The following is a 19219-nucleotide window of genomic DNA, read 5'->3' on the forward strand; positions in this document are numbered from 1 at the left end:
TACAGGAGCTGTCAAGCTGATGGGGTGATGGTGGGTGAGTGGTGTTCCAGGCAGGGCAGGAGGAAACTATGTGTATGGCATGGTTTGAGCAGAGAGGTCAGTGTCACTACAGCATTGAAAGAAGGAGAATGTTGGAGAGGAAGTCAGAGAGATGGTTGAGAAACAAATAATGAAGGACTTAACAGGCCAGGATAAGGACTTGAGTTCTCATGTGTGAGGTCAGAAGACTCTGTCAGGTTTTGAGTGGAGGAATGTCACATTTAAAATATGGCACTGGGTGCTGTTTAGAGAATAAGCTGTAGATGAGATAGTGATGAAATAAGGAGAGCAGAGCAGTTAGAAAGCTTTTGCAGATGCCTGCATAGGAGATGGTGATGACCTGGACTACTGAGATAGTGGCAGATGCATCGAGCAGTGATTGGTTTTAGGCCATGATAGTATTTGCTGAGGTGTTGGGTGTGCTATGTGAGTGGTAGAGAGTAGTCAAATAGGATGGCAGGGTTTTTGTCCTCAACGATGAAGGACACTGCCATTTCCTCAACTGTGAACATTCGGAACACTTGGAGGCAGGGAAGGACCTACTTTTTTGGTTTAGGTGTGTATTTATGTGTGTGTTGTATGTAAGTTAAGAGTGGTTTGAAACAATTCTTGTATACATATGTGAAATTCATTTTGCTTTGTAGTGCCTTATTCTCAAACATAAATAGATAGCCAAAGATCCCTAGATTTTGAAGAAGGCCTCTATAAAGGAGACAAAACTAAATAGGGGTTTAAAAAGAAAAGTACAAAAAATAGAGATGATGGAGAGAACAGAGGAAATCCTTAAGACAGTCAAAAAAGCTCAGAGTCCACAAAATGCAAGAAAATAATGATTATCTGTGAAACAAAAATAGGACATCATAACATAAGAGCATTGTTGAAAATGAAATGTGATGCCTAAAAACATTCAGTAGAAGAGGTGGGAGATAATACAACTCCTAAAAATAGAACCAAAGCAAAAGAAAGTAGGCGTATAGATCTAAGAGTACCAGTATGTCATGGGGATATGCATCCTGCAAAAGAGAACCAGATGTTGTGCAAATGATAGTACATGAGTTGGGGCTGGGTCATAAAAGATAACATGCTGCTTCCATCATGCTCTCCTGCAACACTCATTCTTGGGGATGCCAGCTGCTGTGACATAAGCCTGCTCAGGCAACCCTGTGGAGAAGAAGTGACTTGCCAGCATCATCTTGCCAGCCATGTGAGCGAGCCACCTTGAAAGTGGATCCTTTTGTCCCAGTCAAGACTTCTAGCCTTCTGGCCAAGGCCCCGAAAACCTGGGGGCAGAGGTGAGGCTTCCTTACTCTGTTCCAAAAATTCCCCCTCCATAGAAGTGACCAGAATAATAAATGTCTATTGGCTTTCCCCACTTAACACCCCTCCCATGCTGGAGTTCAAATTCAGGACCTCACGCGTGCTAGACAAATGCTCTACCACTCAGCTATATCCCCGGCCCTTGGCTTTTTTAAGTTGCCAGATTTTGCTGTGATTAGTAATACATCTGTAGATAACTAAAAGAATAAACTAAAACAGAGTTCTGGAAAAACTGTAGCAGAAAAAAAATCAGATAAGTGGAAGAAAATGACCAAAGAAAAAGTAAAATTCTCCAAAGTAAAGGTATGAGGCTTTAAATAGTGCCCAAAAGCATATATGAATAAAGTGTAGATCCATTATAAAGCACATTTTGAAATTTTTTAAATAAAAATGAAAGAAAGTACTTAAAAGGTTCTATAGGAAAAATAAGTAGGAATCAGAAATGTATTAACTTTCTTAGCAATGCTGATAGCTGCAAGATTGTGTCTTCCAGATTTTAAGGAGAAATAATGTTCAACCTAGAATTTTTTTTGACCTAGTCAAACATCAATTCAATTGTGAGGGTAGACAGTGGCATTCCAGTCATTCCAGTAACTCGTTCATAGATGCATTTGTGCATCCGTGCACGCGCGTGCACACACGCACACACACACACACACTTTCCCCTGTGGGCCCTTACTTAAGAAGCTCTTGACGGATGTGCCTCAGAAAGTTAAGTAAATCAAGTAAAAGACATGAAACAGAAGTCCAGATGATAGCAGCTAGTCCAGACTAGATGAAGCAGAAGGTCAGGGCAGGGGGAATTGAGCTTGGGAAATGAAGGAACTGATAGATGATTTGTATTTCTATGAGTACATCAATTATTAATGGTATAGGGCATATCTACTGGGCCTTTCTTACAAAGTAATAAGTTATATAGAAAACTGTAGTTAATCTCAGTTTAACAAAGAAACCAGAATTAGCTCACATAATCTTAATAATATATACTCTGATTTAACCAAAACTTATGATATAACTATATTGGGAGACTGGAGGGAGGAGTAGTGGGTTTGGTGGTTTAACTCCTTTATTGCCATGGTAAGAAGTCAGTAGACAGTGTCTGAAGTTAACCAAGCAAGAAATATCAGAACTCTTACTGTCTTAAAGTATGAAAGTAAATGTTAGAACAAACAGCTAGAAGAGTTGAAATATGTATTACTTTTGGCTGATGAAAATGCATTGGACTGGAACTTCTTATTCTTATAACTCTTTTATGTGTTATGTACACATTTAATAAAAAACAAATTTTAAGACCTTAAAGGAAAGTCAAAGCTGATGTTGATATACCAGTAATAATACAATTGACTTCCCTTTCCTTTTATTTTCTCCATTTCACTGGTAAAGAAGCTATAAAAAGTAAAGTGATTTCTGTGACCTCAAGTTAGTACAAGACCCAGAGCTAAAAATGAGTAATTTCTTACTCCTGAGGCAGCACTCCAGAGTTGTTTCATTCACTTTTATCATAATTATTCTTTTTTTTCATATTTTGGAAATTATTTTGAGAAATGTTGCTAAGGTATTTTCCTTCCTTCTCCTTCCTCTGAGTGTGAACTCAGGACTACACCTTGAGCCATTCAAGCAGCCCTTTGTTTGGACGGGTTTTTTCAAGACAGGGTCTCATGAACTCTTTGCCTGGACTGGTTTCGAACTGCAGTTCTCCTGATCTCTGCCTCCTTAGTAGCTGATCACAGGCCTGAGCCACTCTTTAATTTTCTTTAGATGTGGGATAAAACTTTTCTATTGCCAGTGCACTTTTTCGCTATAAATAAAGAAAAATGGTTGCAGTACAGGAGGTTGGGTTTTGTGTGTGAAGTTCCTATATTTTGTCCATTAAAATGCTATTATAATTATATTACAACAGTAAATACGATAGTATAATACAGTATAAATTTAATAGTAATGGCAAAAATAGAAACTGTTGCTTGTGCATGTTGATGTATTTTCCCCAATAAAGGAATACAAAGAAAGCTGGGTTTGTATAGTAAGTTTCAATTATTTTTGTCTCTAAAATGCTCTTGGTCCTTATTATGAACATTAGAAATACAAAGTTAGACCTCCTGGCTTTGCAATAGAAGAGAAAGGCACAATTTGTTGAGTTACTTCAAGTTTCCTGCCTTAATATATATATATATAGAGAGAGAGAGAGAGAGAGTGTGAGTGTGTGTGTGTGGTGCTGGGGATGGAGCGCAGGGTCTCATGCATGCTATACAAGTACTCTGTCACCAAGTTATACCCCCTACCCTCCTGCCTTAATTTTGATGATATACAGGAAACACCACTAAGAAGTAAAGCACTTTACTTTAGAGTGTTATTTTTAGTGCAGTTTTTTAAAATTATTTATCTCTATTTTTTCTGGTCATAATCTGTGACCTGATATTTGAAGTAAGGCAGAAATACAGATTACATTATTATATGACTATGTACCAGTAGACTAGATAGTACCTATTATCTAGTTTTTCTGTGTTACCAAGATATAAAATAATGTAAGCAGTAAATTTAAACAGTGTATGGTCATGTACCACATAATGACATTTCAGTCAGCCGTAAGCTGCATGTGCAGTGGCAGTCCCATAAAGTTACATTGCATAATGACAAAATCACCTAATGACACATTTCTCAGACTGTACCTCCATTGTTCAGTGATGCCTGACTGTATTTAAAAATCCTAACATATGGTTATGACTTGTCTATTTTATTCAAGTATAATTGTTATTACTTGACTGTGATTCAACCAGTTAGAAAATTGTAGGAAAAAAGTCAGATGACAAAGTCTGAGTCCTTTTCTATTTTTCTGTCTGTGTTTGCTCTGTGAAGACTGGCACGCAACCTTTTAATCGTGCGATGCTCTTCAATGTGGGCTTCAAAGAAGCTATGAAAGACAGTGTCTGGGACTGTGTGATCTTCCACGATGTGGATCATCTACCTGAAAATGACCGGAACTATTATGGATGTGGAGAAATGCCACGTCACTTTGCAGCAAAGCTGGATAAATACATGTACATGTAAGTGATATGCACTATTCTGGTTATTGTATGATGTACAGTTATAGCATTGAAATGGTACCAGCATTACGTGCCTAACTCTGACAGAGCTCAGGAGCCTAAAGAACACCATCTTTAACTCCAGGCTGTCCTGGGAGAGCCAGGACGTAGAGTGGCTTGTCATCTATCTGAACATTTCGTATTATATAAGGTTTGGGTGTAGTATGGTGGGATGGAGCCTGGTTCAGCCGAATTCTCACACTTGTAGGACTTGGTCAGTTACGTATATTTTTGAAATTTGGTTTCCTTTTCACTGGAATGATATCCCCCATCTGTAGGACTCCTCAGTGGGCTCACACTTGCCCTGGGCCTTCCCTTAGTAGCTCCATAGCCCATGCTGGCCCCTACTACTTTCTTTCCCCTTAGAAATGGTTCAGGGTCATGAAGGTTTTCCTTCTGTAATGTTTCTTCTTCCTAAACTTACTCATTCCTTGACCTGTCTTAATTATAAGAAACAAATCTTTTCATTTGCTGACAACTGGAGATACCTTAAAATTTAAACAATTATCAGAGCTGTGAGAATAACTGAAGTTGACATGAACAAATAAGATCTAATCTGATAAAGAGATCACAGTTTTCATTGACTGATAGAAATGGAAAAAAGAGAAAACTGTTGTCTGGAGCAGGGAAAATGTTGCCTATGTCATAATTTTGGCTGGTGTCTGACCTACAAAGTAGAGAGAGACTCAAAGTTCCATTGACATGAGCTAATGAATTGGCATCAAAATCAGAAAAGAAAAAAACAAAACTAATGAAAAAACAAGAATGTTTGGGGGGACAGTGTTTTAGTTTTGCTAAGTCACTGTCATCATTACAAATTATCTTCCTTATTATTCTCCATCTGAACTCCAAGTCTGGAGTTTTTTGGGGGGAAGCTGTCAGGGTTTATGATCTGGCTCTTAAGACTTATGGAAACTTGATTTTAGTCAGCTGACTAGAATTAGATTAGATCCAGGGTAAGTGATTTTCACTAAAAAACATCATAAAAGCTCATGCAAACTGAGAATTCTGAGTTAATTTTTTATTTTTAAAAATACCAGTTTCTAATGGATAATACATTCATATCCATTGGACTAGTCCCAGGATTTGTAGGAGATCTGGGAGACTTGCTTAGAAATTGGAAGGTAGTATAGGAAGAGTGGCATGGGTGGGACAGTGCATACTTTTGTCATAGGATGAAGCCTAGGGAAGAGTCTCAACCCACCATTGTGCTCACACTCTGACCCCAGGTAACCATGCAGACTGTGTTTCTCCTGCTGTGGAGAGGGTAAGATAGGCACGACAGTATTTTGCTCTGGTTTCTTTTCTTTAGTTATCTGTGAGAACTTCGTTTTATCTTAGTCTTTTTCCATTGTGTACTATATTGGTTGTTTCCACCTAAGCAAGACAGCAAGTAGACCTAATTAGGCTAAATGGTTTATACATGTCAGTAAGCACACACCCACATTTATTGGGTGTCTTTTATCTTTTTTTTTTTTCCTTCAGTGTTGGGGATGAAACCTAGGGCCTCACACATGCTAGGCAAATGCTGTATCACTGAGCTACACCCCAAGCCCTTATTAATATCTTGGTACTAATGATCTTAGATTTCTCACAAACCTAGGTAAGAATAATACAACTGGTATAGAAAATACAGCACTGACTCTCTGGGAGACCCATCAGTACTGTTCCCTAGAACTGTGGGCATCCACGTGTAACCCTTGTGGAATCTTCCTGATACAGTATGGTTATCTTTAGGGCAAGTGTTGCTGTTATTATCTTGGGGTGTCCTTGGCCCAGGTTGAGTGCAAGACTGCTTTCTCCTACAGTCTTCTGGCTCTGTGTGGGAGTTGTTTTTCTCTGATTCTGTGTGCCACATAAGATTCCAACTGCAAACAGCACTTCCTCCCCACAGCAAGTGAATCAAGTACCTTACAAATTGTTAAATCTGCTCTTTTCCTTTTTCTGAGACAGTTTTGTTTTTGCTCCAGCCAAATGTCCATCATCTTGATTTTTGGGTGCTATGCCTGGTTATGTTTTCTCTGTTGTGCTGCATGTTCTCCTGACCCCTTAAGGCATACCACTCCCAAGAAGCACATTTTGGGCCATGGGAGAGTCCTACAGTCTTAGGGGTTGCTACCTCAACATCGAAAAACCAATTCCTATCTAATTTAACAGCTTAGATTATTAAAAATGTAGCTTAAAAATATTGCATGATTTGATAGGTTATTTGGAATATAAGTTGAGGAAAGGGTAAGGAAAATAAAATTCAAATTTTGAAATAGTTATTTCTCTAAATATTAATCCATTTAAAATAAATATGTTCATAAATAACCATGAATGTTTTGTTTTTCCAAATAGAATTGTTGTAAGGCAGCTAGTCATTTCAGTATTCAGGGCTAGATTTGCTTTTCTAATTTGTATTATCCTGTTTTATATAATAAGCAATGCATTTATAAATTTAGTTACTTTAAAAATGTTATTAATTTAGCAAAATCTAACATTGCATTGGTAGTACTGATTGATTAATAAAGTTTGGTTTTATTGTGAGAATATTATATAATTTTTGAACACGGGTTTTGAGTCTTAAAAATTAGCAGTATTAAATATTGAATTTCAGTTGCTACAGTATTACTTTGTGTTTAACATAGCACAGTATTTGTTCACCATAATATTAAAATGTTTTGTTTCTTGGCTTACATTTTCCAGAACACTATTTAATCAGTCCAGTTATTTATTTGGAAAATAGGGATATATTTTACCAAGTATATGAAACACTAAAAATTTCATCTCATATTATGATTTCATTTTTAACATGCTGTGTCCTGCTTTCTTTTTTAGTCTCCCCTATAAAGAGTTTTTTGGTGGTGTAAGTGGACTGACTGTGGAACAGTTTAGAAAGATCAATGGTTTTCCTAATGCCTTCTGGGGATGGGGAGGAGAAGATGATGACCTTTGGAACAGGTATGTTGAGATACATATAGTTTAATAATAGAATTTCTAAGTTTCATTTCTATGAGGTAAATTATATTTGCCTATTCCAAGAAAGGAGTCTTAGTGATAAAAAATTGTGAGGCTCCTCGGTCCTGTTTTTTATTTCTCTCTTTCATTAAGCATCTTCTAAAATTATTGGTAGCATGCACATTTTGCATTTTGAAATTGAAATTATATAATCCATTTTTATTTTGTAGAGTTCACTATGCTGGATATAATGTAACCAGACCAGAGGGAGACTTAGGAAAATACAAGTCTATTCCTCATCACCATCGAGGAGAAGTCCAGTTTTTAGGACGGTAAGTTTAATGTCATCTACAAAACTATTTAATATATGACAGTTTAAAAAAGATACTGCATCCCAAAGCAGTCTGCCAAAGAGATGTTTGCTTATGAAAGGAAAACATTTTTAGAGCTTCTTTTGAAGATAGACACACATGCACACATATTTATGATACATTAAAGAACCCAGTTACCTAATTAAAAAACTGTTTCCTGAAGATAAAATTATATTTCAGGTGGGATTTTTGAGAGTAAAAATGGTAATTTAGAGTAATTGTTTAGAGACTTTTAAATATCCATGAGATCCAATATTGTAAAGAACTGTAAATGCTTTAATTACAACATGACCTAGAACATATTTTGCACCAATTTCCCTATTTGAATATGATTCTGTCACTTTTTTGTTTTCTTCTCTAATGCTGTAGGTATAAATTACTAAGGTATTCTAAAGAGCGTCAGTACATCGATGGGTTGAACAATTTATTATATACACCAAAAATATTGGTTGATAGGTTGTATACAAATATATCTGTAAACCTCATGCCAGAATTAGCTCCAATCGAAGACTATTGAAAGAAGTAGCTCTCGTGGCAAGATGGACCACAATGCTGGATCACGAACATGAACTTTGTGCTCTCTTAATGGAGGTCAGCAATCAGTGTGTCTCAGTGCCCTGATCTGTGAGAAGAGTCAGCATTCCTTAGTGTTTACAGTGTGGGACTATATACAATCACCTTCTTCACCTCTCCTCTCTACTACACACACTCCATGGCAAGCACTGCAGAACCACAAGTGATTGCTTAAGATTGGAAGTTGACAGCTCCCCACAAAGAGAAAATTTTTATACTCAAATCTGTAATTTAATTCAAGAGAATGCTTTTATTTCTGTTCAAACATATTTTGTACATATGTGATGTAAATTAATGTGTTTAAATTGTTGAAAAATAAGATGTGCAGTTTGCATGTAATTGGTTATGCCTTGGACTTTTATAGACATTTTTATTTGCATGAGAAAAACACTGTAAATTTATATCACTAAGCAAAGGTTAACCCTTGTGTGAAATGAAGGAACTGTCAATAATTGACAGTGAATTAATATAGTAAACTGTTATACTAGTTTTCAGCTTTAGACCTTCAGCCTCCATGTGGAAGAAGTCACAGCTTTCTTAGGGCTTTAAAGGGAAAGAAGAAAGGACTTACACAGCTTTCTTCCTGCTAGGATCACCTATTTCTTTCCTTGCTTGCAATTTAATCAGATTTTGCTAAATCACAACCATATTGTTTATGCATATTGCATGAGTATTACCAAGAAAATCTTAAAAGTTGTGATGTGACATGATACTAAGGACCTCTTTACGTTAAATGTTTTTACGTACCTCTGTGTAAGTGTCAGGGATCCTGTGCCTCAAAAAGTGTTCCCAAGGTTGTGTGTTTACACACTGTATTTTTTTTAATTTCATAGTGAACAGCACTTTTTTATTATTTTTCAGTTTAGAAGAGCCAAAAAAAATTTTAATTTTTTAAAAAATTTAATTGTTCTTTTTTAAATAATGAACTATGAAAAACCTGGTAGAACTTATACAGATGAATTATAGTATTAGATAAGAAATGAAATGTTCTATTTTTATGAAGATAAATAGAAAAAAATAAATTTTAAGTTTAATTATCAGACTTAAACAATTTCACCTTTGAAAAGGACCCTTAAATGTCAGCAAGTTTCATTCAAACTATTGTTTTTTACTTTCAGGAAATCTCTGGTATTAATTATTAAAATTTCTTCACTAAAATTATTATTTAATAGAATTATCTTTTGTATGGGTGATACTTGGGATTGAACCCAGGGCCTCTAGAATTATCTTAAACTACATTATCAGTTATTTAAATGCACTTCTGAAAGCAGGTCTTACTACCTAATATCAAATATATGCATCTTAAAATTGAATGAAGTTTTCCATGGCAAAACCAAACAGTATTCTTACTTCAAAAATTATCAAATATAAAGACTCTTTAAAATACCTTACAGTACTTTAAATTGTATATTTTACCAAGTGAATCTTCAACAATGAAGAATGATAGCATTAATTCATGAAAAATGCTTGGATAACATTTGCCCATGGGTAGTTCACCTAGAAACAGAAATATGGTTATTTATCTCAGTTTATAAGTTTAATTTTCAAGTATCATTTTCTATGGCAATTTGGTACACAAAGTAAAGTAACCACAGCCAAATCATACAATAATCAAAAATCTTATACTTTGAGAATACTGGATGATTTCTCTATCATGATACCAGGCAGAATTTTTCCATATTTATTTCTTAGAATTCTATACTTCCAAAATAGTTATCTTTCAATTTTTTTGTGATACTAAAATAGTGAAAAATCAAACCTTCTGAAAATTTAAGTGTTTTTACTTAATTTATCTGGTCATTTTGTTTTCTGTCTCTCACAGCTAATGTAGTGTTTTAATTAGGGGAAATGAAAGATAGTAGAATGGTAATGTTAACATTTGTTAACCACTAACAAGATAGTAGGGGCATAGGTGCATAATTAACCTAGTAACACAATATTTTAGTGGTGGGAGAAGTTAACACTGTTTCTGAATTTTATTCAGGAAACGTGTTTTTCTCATTTTGATGTGGGGCTGTCCACGTTTGATATCTCTTCATTTACAGTCTCAAGAGAACTCAGTATTTGCCTTATTTTCTGTTAAATTTTCTAATATTTCTGTTAATATTTTTTAGGCATTAGATGTAAATATTTTGCCTTTTTTAAATTTTGAATATGGCATGTCATGCTGTGAAAACCACCTCATAAGTTTGATTTCAACTTTTTTGCTTTTTAAGTAGAGACCTAAAATTATTTTGACTATGAACAATGACTTTTATATGTTTCTATAAGAATGATAGTTTTGCCCAGTTACCTTCATTGTTGAAACCTTTCTGAAATTATGAAGACATCCTTGTATGTTTTAGTCTCAAAGCAAAGAAACCTGTGTGGACATACAGATTTTATGAGGTCCCTGTGGCACTGGGAAAATTACATAGTGCCTTTCAACTAGAGAAAGAAAAATAACAGTGGGTGTGTTTTGTAGAAAAGGGGGGGGGAAGTGAGTACTTTTGTGTAACATCATGTCTAATTCACAGTAAAGATGTCATTTAATTCTTTGCCAAAACTATGGTTTAGTTAGTTTTTTTAAAAATCTAAACTTAAATTTCTGTTCTTACTTTGTGAAAAGGTGTTCATTAAGAAAACCTTCTTTACAATGTTATATAAATATAAAATTATATATTAAAAACTTATAATCCTGTACCAGCCAAGATATTGATAACCATTTTTAAACAAAATGGAAAATGATCCAATATGATATTATCCTTCTGGAGGTTCCTTATAAGTGAAAGCAGATTTTGTGTCTTTTTATTTGGCCTTTGCTAGCCTCTATTATATTTCTTCATGTATTTTTCAGATAAATAGCATTCTAGATATACTGCCTTGGATTTCTAACTGTGTTAATTGGGAGAACCAAAATGGTCACAGTGTTGTTTATCAGAAAGAGGAAGTGTACTTAAGATTATTTTATTTATTAAGATATGAAAGGCTTCTACATAAATGCACTGAAATAAATGCTGGTGATCTCTTGTACTCTCATTTTTTTTGCTTCTCATGAAAACGTTTGTACTTTTTTATCATTGTCTTTTATGAAATACAATGTTCTAAAGATTTTGTGTGATGGTGCAATTATTTCCTCTCAGGACTCTTTGGGATGACCTGGGGGGTTTGTTTGTTTTCCTAAATTTGAAGAGAATTATTGATGACTGTCTTTGTTGTCTAGGGTTGCAACATAAACTTAAGGCAACCATAGCTTAATATGTTTAGAAATCATTTCATAGTTTTTATTTTAAAAAAATAAGTATTTAAATATTTCCATTAATGCAATGGTGATATGTTGTAGTAGATCGAATCTATTTATCAAGATGACTGTATAAGAATTTAGTTTTAGCATACATTTTCTTCTCCCTGCACAACTTTATTAAACTAGGCTGATGTGTTATGGTTAATTTACTTTTCTGTTATCAAGTAGTTTAATTTTTATTAGCATACATTAATTGTACAAGGGGGTTTCATTGTGATATACCCATAGATTTGCTTTGAATAAGTTCATTCCCCCATTATATTCTCTTAACCTCCCACCCTTCCCTCACATTTTCATTTTTTAATGAGTTTCATTATGCTGTCCTCATACATACATATGAGTACCCTTTCCTTTTTCCCCCTCCCCATCTACTGATTTCCCCCACAGACAGTGCCCCTTTTATGCTCATGTTATAGTACTGTTATTATTATTATTATTATTGTTATTACCATCATCATCATATTTCAGGTCTAGATTCCACATATGAGTGAAAACATGCAGTATTTAGCTTTTTGAGCTTGGTTTATCTTAATATGATTATGTCCAGTTCCATCCATTTTCCTGCATATGACATAATTTCATTCTTTGTGGCTGAATAAATCTCCATTGTGTATATATACCACATTATCTTTTTTTTTTTTTTTTCGTGGTACTGGGGGTTGAACTCAGGGCCTGTACCTTGAGCCACTCCACCAACCCTCTTATGTGTTGGGTATTTTTGAAATAGGGTATTGTGAACTGTTTACCCGGGCTGGTACTGAACCAAGATCCTTCTGATTTCTGCCTCCTGAGTAGTTAGGATATGTGCCCAGCATTCCACATTTTCTTTATCCATTTGTCAGTTGTTGGTCACCTGACCTGATTCCACAGTTTTGCTATTTGTGAGCAGTACTGCTATAAACATGGGTGTTTCCCTTTTTTTTTCAGGTGGTACTGAGGTTTGAACTCGGGGCCTCATGCTTGCTAGGCATGCACCCTACTTATCACTTGAGCCATTCCACCAGCTCCTGGTATCTCTTGTATGTAGATTTATACCCCTTCAGGTACATACCCAAGAGTGGTATAGTAGGGACATATATATGGTAGGTGTAATTTTAGCTTTTTGATGAGCCTCCATACTCATTTCCATAGTGTTTACACTAATTTACACTTCCACCAACAGGGTATGAGGGCCACTTCCTCCCCTCCCCCACCCCAAGCATCCTCATTAGCATTTGTTGTTTGTTTTCTTGATGATTGCCATTCTGGCTGGGATGAGATGGAATCTCAGTGTGGTTTCATTTTGTATTTCCTTTATGGCTAAAAATGTTGAGCATTTTTTCACATATTTATTTTAGCCATTTCTGCTTTTCTGAGAACTTTCTGTTCAGTTCATTTACCCATTTATTAATTGGATTATTTGTTCTTTTGATGTTTAATTTTTTCAGCTCTTTCTATATTCTGGATATTAATCTTTTATCCAATGAATAACTGGCAAAGGTTTTCCCTCATTCTGTGGATTTTCTCTTCATTCTGGTGATCGTTTCCTTTGATGTGCAGAAGCTTTTTAATTTGATGTAATCTCATTTGTCTTTATTCTTATTACCTGGGCAGTTAGAGTCTTATTCAAACAATAATTACCTATGCTTATATCTACATCCCCTATGCTTTCCTGTAGTAGTTCCAAAGTTAGGAATCTTACATTAAGATCTGTGATTCATTTTGAATTGATTTTTATACAGAATGAGAGATTAGGGCCTGGTTTCAGTCTTCTACATGTGGAGATCCAGTTTTTCCACCATTTGTTGAAGAGGTTATCTTTTCTCCAATGTATATTTTTGACTCTTTTGTTAGAAATCAGATGGCTGTAGTTGTGTGGGTTTATTTCTGGATGCCCTTTTCCTTTGGGCTTCATGTCTGTTTTTATGCCAGTACCATACTGTATTTGTTACTATGGCTCTGTGATAAAGTTTGAAGTCCAGTATTGTGATACCTACAACATTGCTTTTTCTTCAGGATTACTTTTCTATTTAGGGTCATTTATGTTCTCATATGAATTTTAGGTTGGATTTTTCTGTTTATGTGGACAATGATGTTGGAATTTTGGTAGTATAGCCATTTTCTCAATATTAATTCTGCCAGTCCATGAGCATGGGAAGTCTTTCTTCTGGTGTCTTCTGTAATTTATTTCCTCAAGGGTTTTTTTTTTTTTTTTGCCAGATTTCAGAATGTATTGTAAAGCTACAATAATCAAACCAAAATAGTATTGGCTTATAAAAGACAATGAATCTCAGTGTAGTTTCATTTTGTATTTCCTTTATGGGTAAAAATGTTGATAGAGAGCAAGATCAAAATGTCTGAAATACAAAAAAAGAGTTAAGAAATAAACTCTCATATCTAATGTCAATTGATTTTCAACAAATATGCCAAGAACACAAAATAGGGGAACAACAGTCTCCCCAATAAATGGGGTTGGGAAACCTGGATATCTATGTCAGAGAATGGAAATGGGTCTTATCTCACCACTTAATGCAAGAATCAACTCTAGTGGCTGGCCAAATGGTAGAGTGCCTGCCTAGCAAGCATGAGACCCTGAGCTCAAGCCCCAGTACTGCACACCCCACTCCCAACATACCTTAAAGAATCAACTCAAAATGGATTAAAGACTTAAATATAAGACCAGCAACTGTAAAACTACTAAAAGAAAACAGAGCACAGATTTCTTGAATAGGACTCCAAACACAACCAACAAAAGCAAAAATAAGCCAATGGGATTGCATCAAACAGACCAACAAACAAAAGCTCTTGCCGGGTACCGGTGGCTCATGCCTATAATCATAGTTACTCAGGAGTTAGAGACCAAGAGGATTGAGGTTCAGTGTCAGCACAGGCAAATAGTTTGCGAGACCTATCTGGAAAGTCTGAACACAAGAAAGGGCTGGCAGAGCGGCTCAAGCGGCGCTAGCAAACATGAAGCCCTGAGTTCAAACTCCAATACTGCCAAAAATGAAAAAGGGCAAAGGATTGAATACTTCTCAGAAGACAAACAAATAGACAATAGATATGAACAGTCAACATCTGTAAGTGACAAATGCAAATTGAAACCACGACGAGATACCATCTTGCACCTATTAGAGTGTCTATTATTAAAAAAAATAATAATCCACTCAAGTTTTTAAAGCTGAGAGTGCATTTCAGCATGGACCCTGTGTTATGCACTATCATTTTCTGTAAATGATTTTTTGTAAACAGATTGGTGCTAGAGTGATTTTTCATGTGAGCATATGACAGGAAAATGTTTAAATTGATATATAAATCAAGTCATGGAAACACGTGATCCAGAAGAAAAGTGTTGCACAGAGAATAGCAAGAGAAAGGATCAAGCCCAAATGGGACTTGATCATTGAAACAGTTGAGGACTGGAGGTGTGGCGTATAGAGCGCCTGCTTTGCAAGTGAGGAGTCCTGAGTTCAACTACAGATCCACCAAAAACATTAAGCTGTTTATTGGCAAAACTTCCCATGTTAGTATGATTAAATGCTATTTGATGAAAAGATGGCAATGAAGTTAATTGTACTTTTTTTTTCCCCATTGTATTTTTCTTCAGTATAGCTGGGGAGGATGCCCTGGGATATACCAAAAATCTGTGCTTGCTGAAGTCCCTTATATATATAAAATGCATATATAAAGTGCAAAGTATTTGCATATAACCCAGGAACATCCTCCCACACATTAAAACATCTCAATGTTACTTATACTAATATGATATAGACTGGAAGTGTGACTCAAGCAGTAGAACGCCTGCTTTGCAAGCGTGAAGCCCCTGAGTTCAAATCCCAGTCCCACCCCCCAAAACATTCCAATTCAAGGTAAATGCTATCTAAATGGTCGTTCCGCTATATCATTGGGGGGGGATAATGGCAAGAAAAATGTCTGTACTTGGTCAGGACAGACACAATTATCTTTTGAATATTTTTGCTCTGTGGTTGGCCCAGTCCAATCCAGAGATGTGGAACCTGTTGGTATAAAGGCAGGGGTGTTTGCTTCAAGAGAAAAATCTCGAAGCCTGTAGGGTGCAGTGTATTAATAACCAGGGTGGCTTAGCTCATGGTAATTGGCATATGGATAGCTGTTGTAATTTGCACTCCATTTATTCAAACTGAGATATTCTTGGCTGGGTGGCACACAGTGAGTAGAAGACCTCCTTCCCGAGACAGGAAGGCAGGGCCAGCCTTTGCAGAATGGCCTTACTTAAATTGGTAGGCGAGCTTCCTCCTGATCTTGATGACTTCCCCGGTCCTTGCATAATTCCTTAGGGCGCCGGCCATTTTCTGGTAAGTCATGGTCTTCCGGTTGTCTTCTTTTTCCCCAAAGGTTTTCCTTGTTTTTTGACACAAACTGAAAGATGGCTTTGTTTTTATCAACCCACTGGATGCAAGATGTCATATCAGGATTGGGCAGGGATTCGTAAAGGTATTCAAACAGTCGCAGCTTCTTCTGGCCTTTTCCTCCCTTTTGATGTAAAACAGCAGGTGGTAACAACTGGCTTTCAGCTGTGTTCTGCAGAGAGTGATGAATATTTCCTTCAAGATAAAAGTCACAGCACTGTTTATTACAGTTCTCCAATTACAGACAGGCTCTTCTGCTAGTAGGACTCCATAGCAGTTGGAATTTCCTCTGATGTGAGGACAGTGGTTAATGAAAGGCCAGTAATTTTTGTAATCTGGGGAGAACTGAAGGTCTGCAGTTGAATGTTGCCTCAGACCTCAAAGGCATCCTCAAATGCTTGACCCAGCTTGTTTTGTTCAACAGGACTCATGCTTCATTAATAAATTGGAGGAAGCTCAGTGGTAGAGTGTTTGCCTAGCATGCACAAGGTTCTGGGTTCAATTACTGGTACTGTCCACTCAAGTCCAATGTCGCCTCCACTTGTACAGGTGGAAACAAGGTGCCACTTCTCTGAAACACGTGTCCTCTTCAAAGTTTTATAGTTTTTCATTGAAGTGGTCTTTAACCTCCTTAGTTAAGTTTATTGCTAGGGTCTAGAGATTTTTTGTTTGTTTGAGGCATTATGAATGGAATCCTGATTTATTTCTCAGCCTGTTCATTGTTAGTGTATAAAAAAGCTACTGAGTTTTGTATGTTGGTTTTGTGTCCTGGTACATTGCCAAAAGTGGTTTTCAGATCTAAGAGGTTTTTTTTTTGTGGAGTCGTTAGGGTTTTTTATGTATAGGATCTTATCATCTGTAGTAGGAATAATTTGACTTCTTCCTTTTCTATTTGAATCCCTTTTATTCTTCTTGCCTTATTGCTTAGATTTGGAATTCCAGCACTATAATGAATAAGAGAAGAAAGAAGACACCCTTGTCTCATTCTTGAGTCTAGAGGAAATGATTTCAGTTTTTCCCCTTTTAGTATGATGTTGGCTATAGGTTTGTCATAGATAGCTTTTATTTGTTGATGTACATTCCTTCTAAGTTTCTTTGGAACTTTTTTAGGTATAAAGTAGTTAAAATCCTTAAAATATTTGTGTTTGGGAATAGATTGTGAAATCATGACTTTTTTCTTTTAACTTATCTGTGTAATGAATTCTAAGTAGTATTTTACTTGTATCTATAGTATCAGGTACAAGTACATTGTCATTGTATATCACAAATAAAATCAATCATTAAATCATGATCACTTAATCATTTAAAGTCATAAAATTTAATTGGGTTATTCTGCCCTAGGTTCCTATCTAAGGTATTAATGATACCTACCATAGATCATAAATCTATGGTATCATTACCATAGATACAACAAGCTGACTCAATAACTCTGTGTATATACACACATATATAGTGCTATCTTTAAACGTGTGTATTGAAGTTTATGTCTTTGGACCAAAATGGTTTTATTTGGAGAAGACAGTTCATAAGGAGCATGCCGTATTGCTCTGAATTTAAATGACTTCAGAAGAGAGTGATTTGCCACTCAGCTATACTGTAATTAAAAGAAAAATATGTTGTTTGAAAATAAAACTTCACTCATTTCTCAACATATTCCTATAATTTATTTTGATGGACTTGAAATCCATCGTACATTTAATCTTCCTAGTTTCATAAGTTTAAAGTTTTGCTCTGGAAGATCTTGCAGAGTTAGACATTCCTGACCTCAAGGAGTTTACAACTTCTGTGTAAAACTGATGGATGAAAACACCTGAAGGACCACACAGCCCATCACATGAGCCTCTGTTTGTGTCTTCTGTAAAAATACTGTTTATTTCACTAATGCAATGTTTCTTGAGCATCTTTTTTGGGGGGTAGGGGGTGATTTTGGGGTTTGAACTCGGCTTCATGCTTGCTAGACAGAAGTAAGGGTTATAATTATAACCAAATCTTTTGGATCAGTCTGATCTGAGTTTGAATTCACAGATCCCCTGTCATTAGTTGTGAGATGGTAAACTTTTAAGAATTTTAAAACTGTGGGGAACTCAATTGAAGATGGTAGTACTTACTGGAGGATTGCTGAAGTGATTAAATAAGTTAACCCTAGTAGAACACTTAGTACAGTTCCTGACACATGGAAAAAAAAAACTGGGCTCATTAAACCAGTTTCCAGCTTTTAATTAAAAAACTTTTCCTGCATGCAAATTGTCCTGGTAACATTTAAAGAATGATAGTATGGTCTTTAATTCTAGGAGATTAGCCAGTGGTTAAACATAATTATGTAAAATTAGTAAAATTGGCAAATATGCACAGTTGAAATTTGTCAGTAATAGTCATGAGAAGAAACATGGCAAATAACCAGGCTCTTTCCTCAGACATCAGGGGCTTTAGGTAGGCAACATGGGAAGCAACTATACATAGGGGATAGGAAGCATCAAGTTACCTGGAGCTTCTTGGTGGCACAGTCGAAGAGGTTAAATGTCATCTGTGTTCCCAAACTACTCTTTCTCTTTCCTACCTTGGCTTTTGGGTTTGGCCTTTCCACTTAGCCTCAGTTTCCATGGAAGATGCTTCTTTCTCTCCTTTCCATTCTTCCCACCCTGCCACCTCCTGTCTTGATCAATACTCATTTTATAACAGTGCAATAGAACATTCTGCCAGGATGGAAATATTTGTGCTGTTCAGTGGAGCAGTTACTAGCCACAGGTGGCTCATAAGCACTTGAAATATGACTAGCATGAGTAAGGGACTGGATTAACGATTTCTAATTTTAACTAAACTTAAGCCACCCAAAGCTGTAGGTGATCCCTTGCACTTCAAAAGCATTAATTACATGGACCTCCTGCCTAGAGGCCTCCCAAGAGCTGAGAATTCTTAGCTCCTGAACCTAATTATTAATTTATTGACATCATCACCCACTTGTTTACCCAAACGTACTTGGTCCTTGGCTATTGTATTTCCCTTCAAAACCCAGATGGCTCCTGTTTTCCACACAATTAGAAACTCAAGGGCCAGATCCATGAGTCATCCTGGTTTTCTCCTCCTTGCAATCAACATTCACTCCATCTCAGGGCTCCAATCCATCTGGGTCTCTTGTTTCCTCAACATCCCAGATCTACACACACACACACACACACACACACACACACACATTTCTTATTAAGAGGCTTTGTCACACACACACACACACACACACACACTTCTTATTAA

At 36.1% G+C, this 19219-nt stretch overlaps 1 protein-coding gene and 1 pseudogene across 1 annotated transcript in view; one reads left to right on the forward strand and one right to left on the reverse strand.

Annotated features, from left to right (window-relative positions):
• Positions 1–11410, forward strand: part of B4galt6 (beta-1,4-galactosyltransferase 6) — a 61695-nt gene extending 50285 nt beyond the window's left edge. The window contains exons 6-9 of the mRNA XM_020187344.2: positions 4210–4397; positions 7257–7379; positions 7607–7708; positions 8117–11410. Coding sequence (XP_020042933.1) covers positions 4210–4397; positions 7257–7379; positions 7607–7708; positions 8117–8264 — 561 coding nt within the window. The 3' untranslated portion in view covers positions 8265–11410. The remainder of the gene's footprint in view (positions 1–4209; positions 4398–7256; positions 7380–7606; positions 7709–8116) is intronic.
• Positions 11411–15496: 4086 nt separating this feature from the next.
• Positions 15497–16401, reverse strand: LOC109701902 (transcription factor Spi-C pseudogene; annotated as a pseudogene).
• Between the last annotated feature and the right edge of the window lie 2818 nt (positions 16402–19219).

This window comes from Castor canadensis, chromosome 4, assembly GCF_047511655.1.
Source record: "Castor canadensis chromosome 4, mCasCan1.hap1v2, whole genome shotgun sequence".
In the NCBI taxonomy this organism is placed as follows: domain Eukaryota; kingdom Metazoa; phylum Chordata; class Mammalia; order Rodentia; family Castoridae; genus Castor; species Castor canadensis.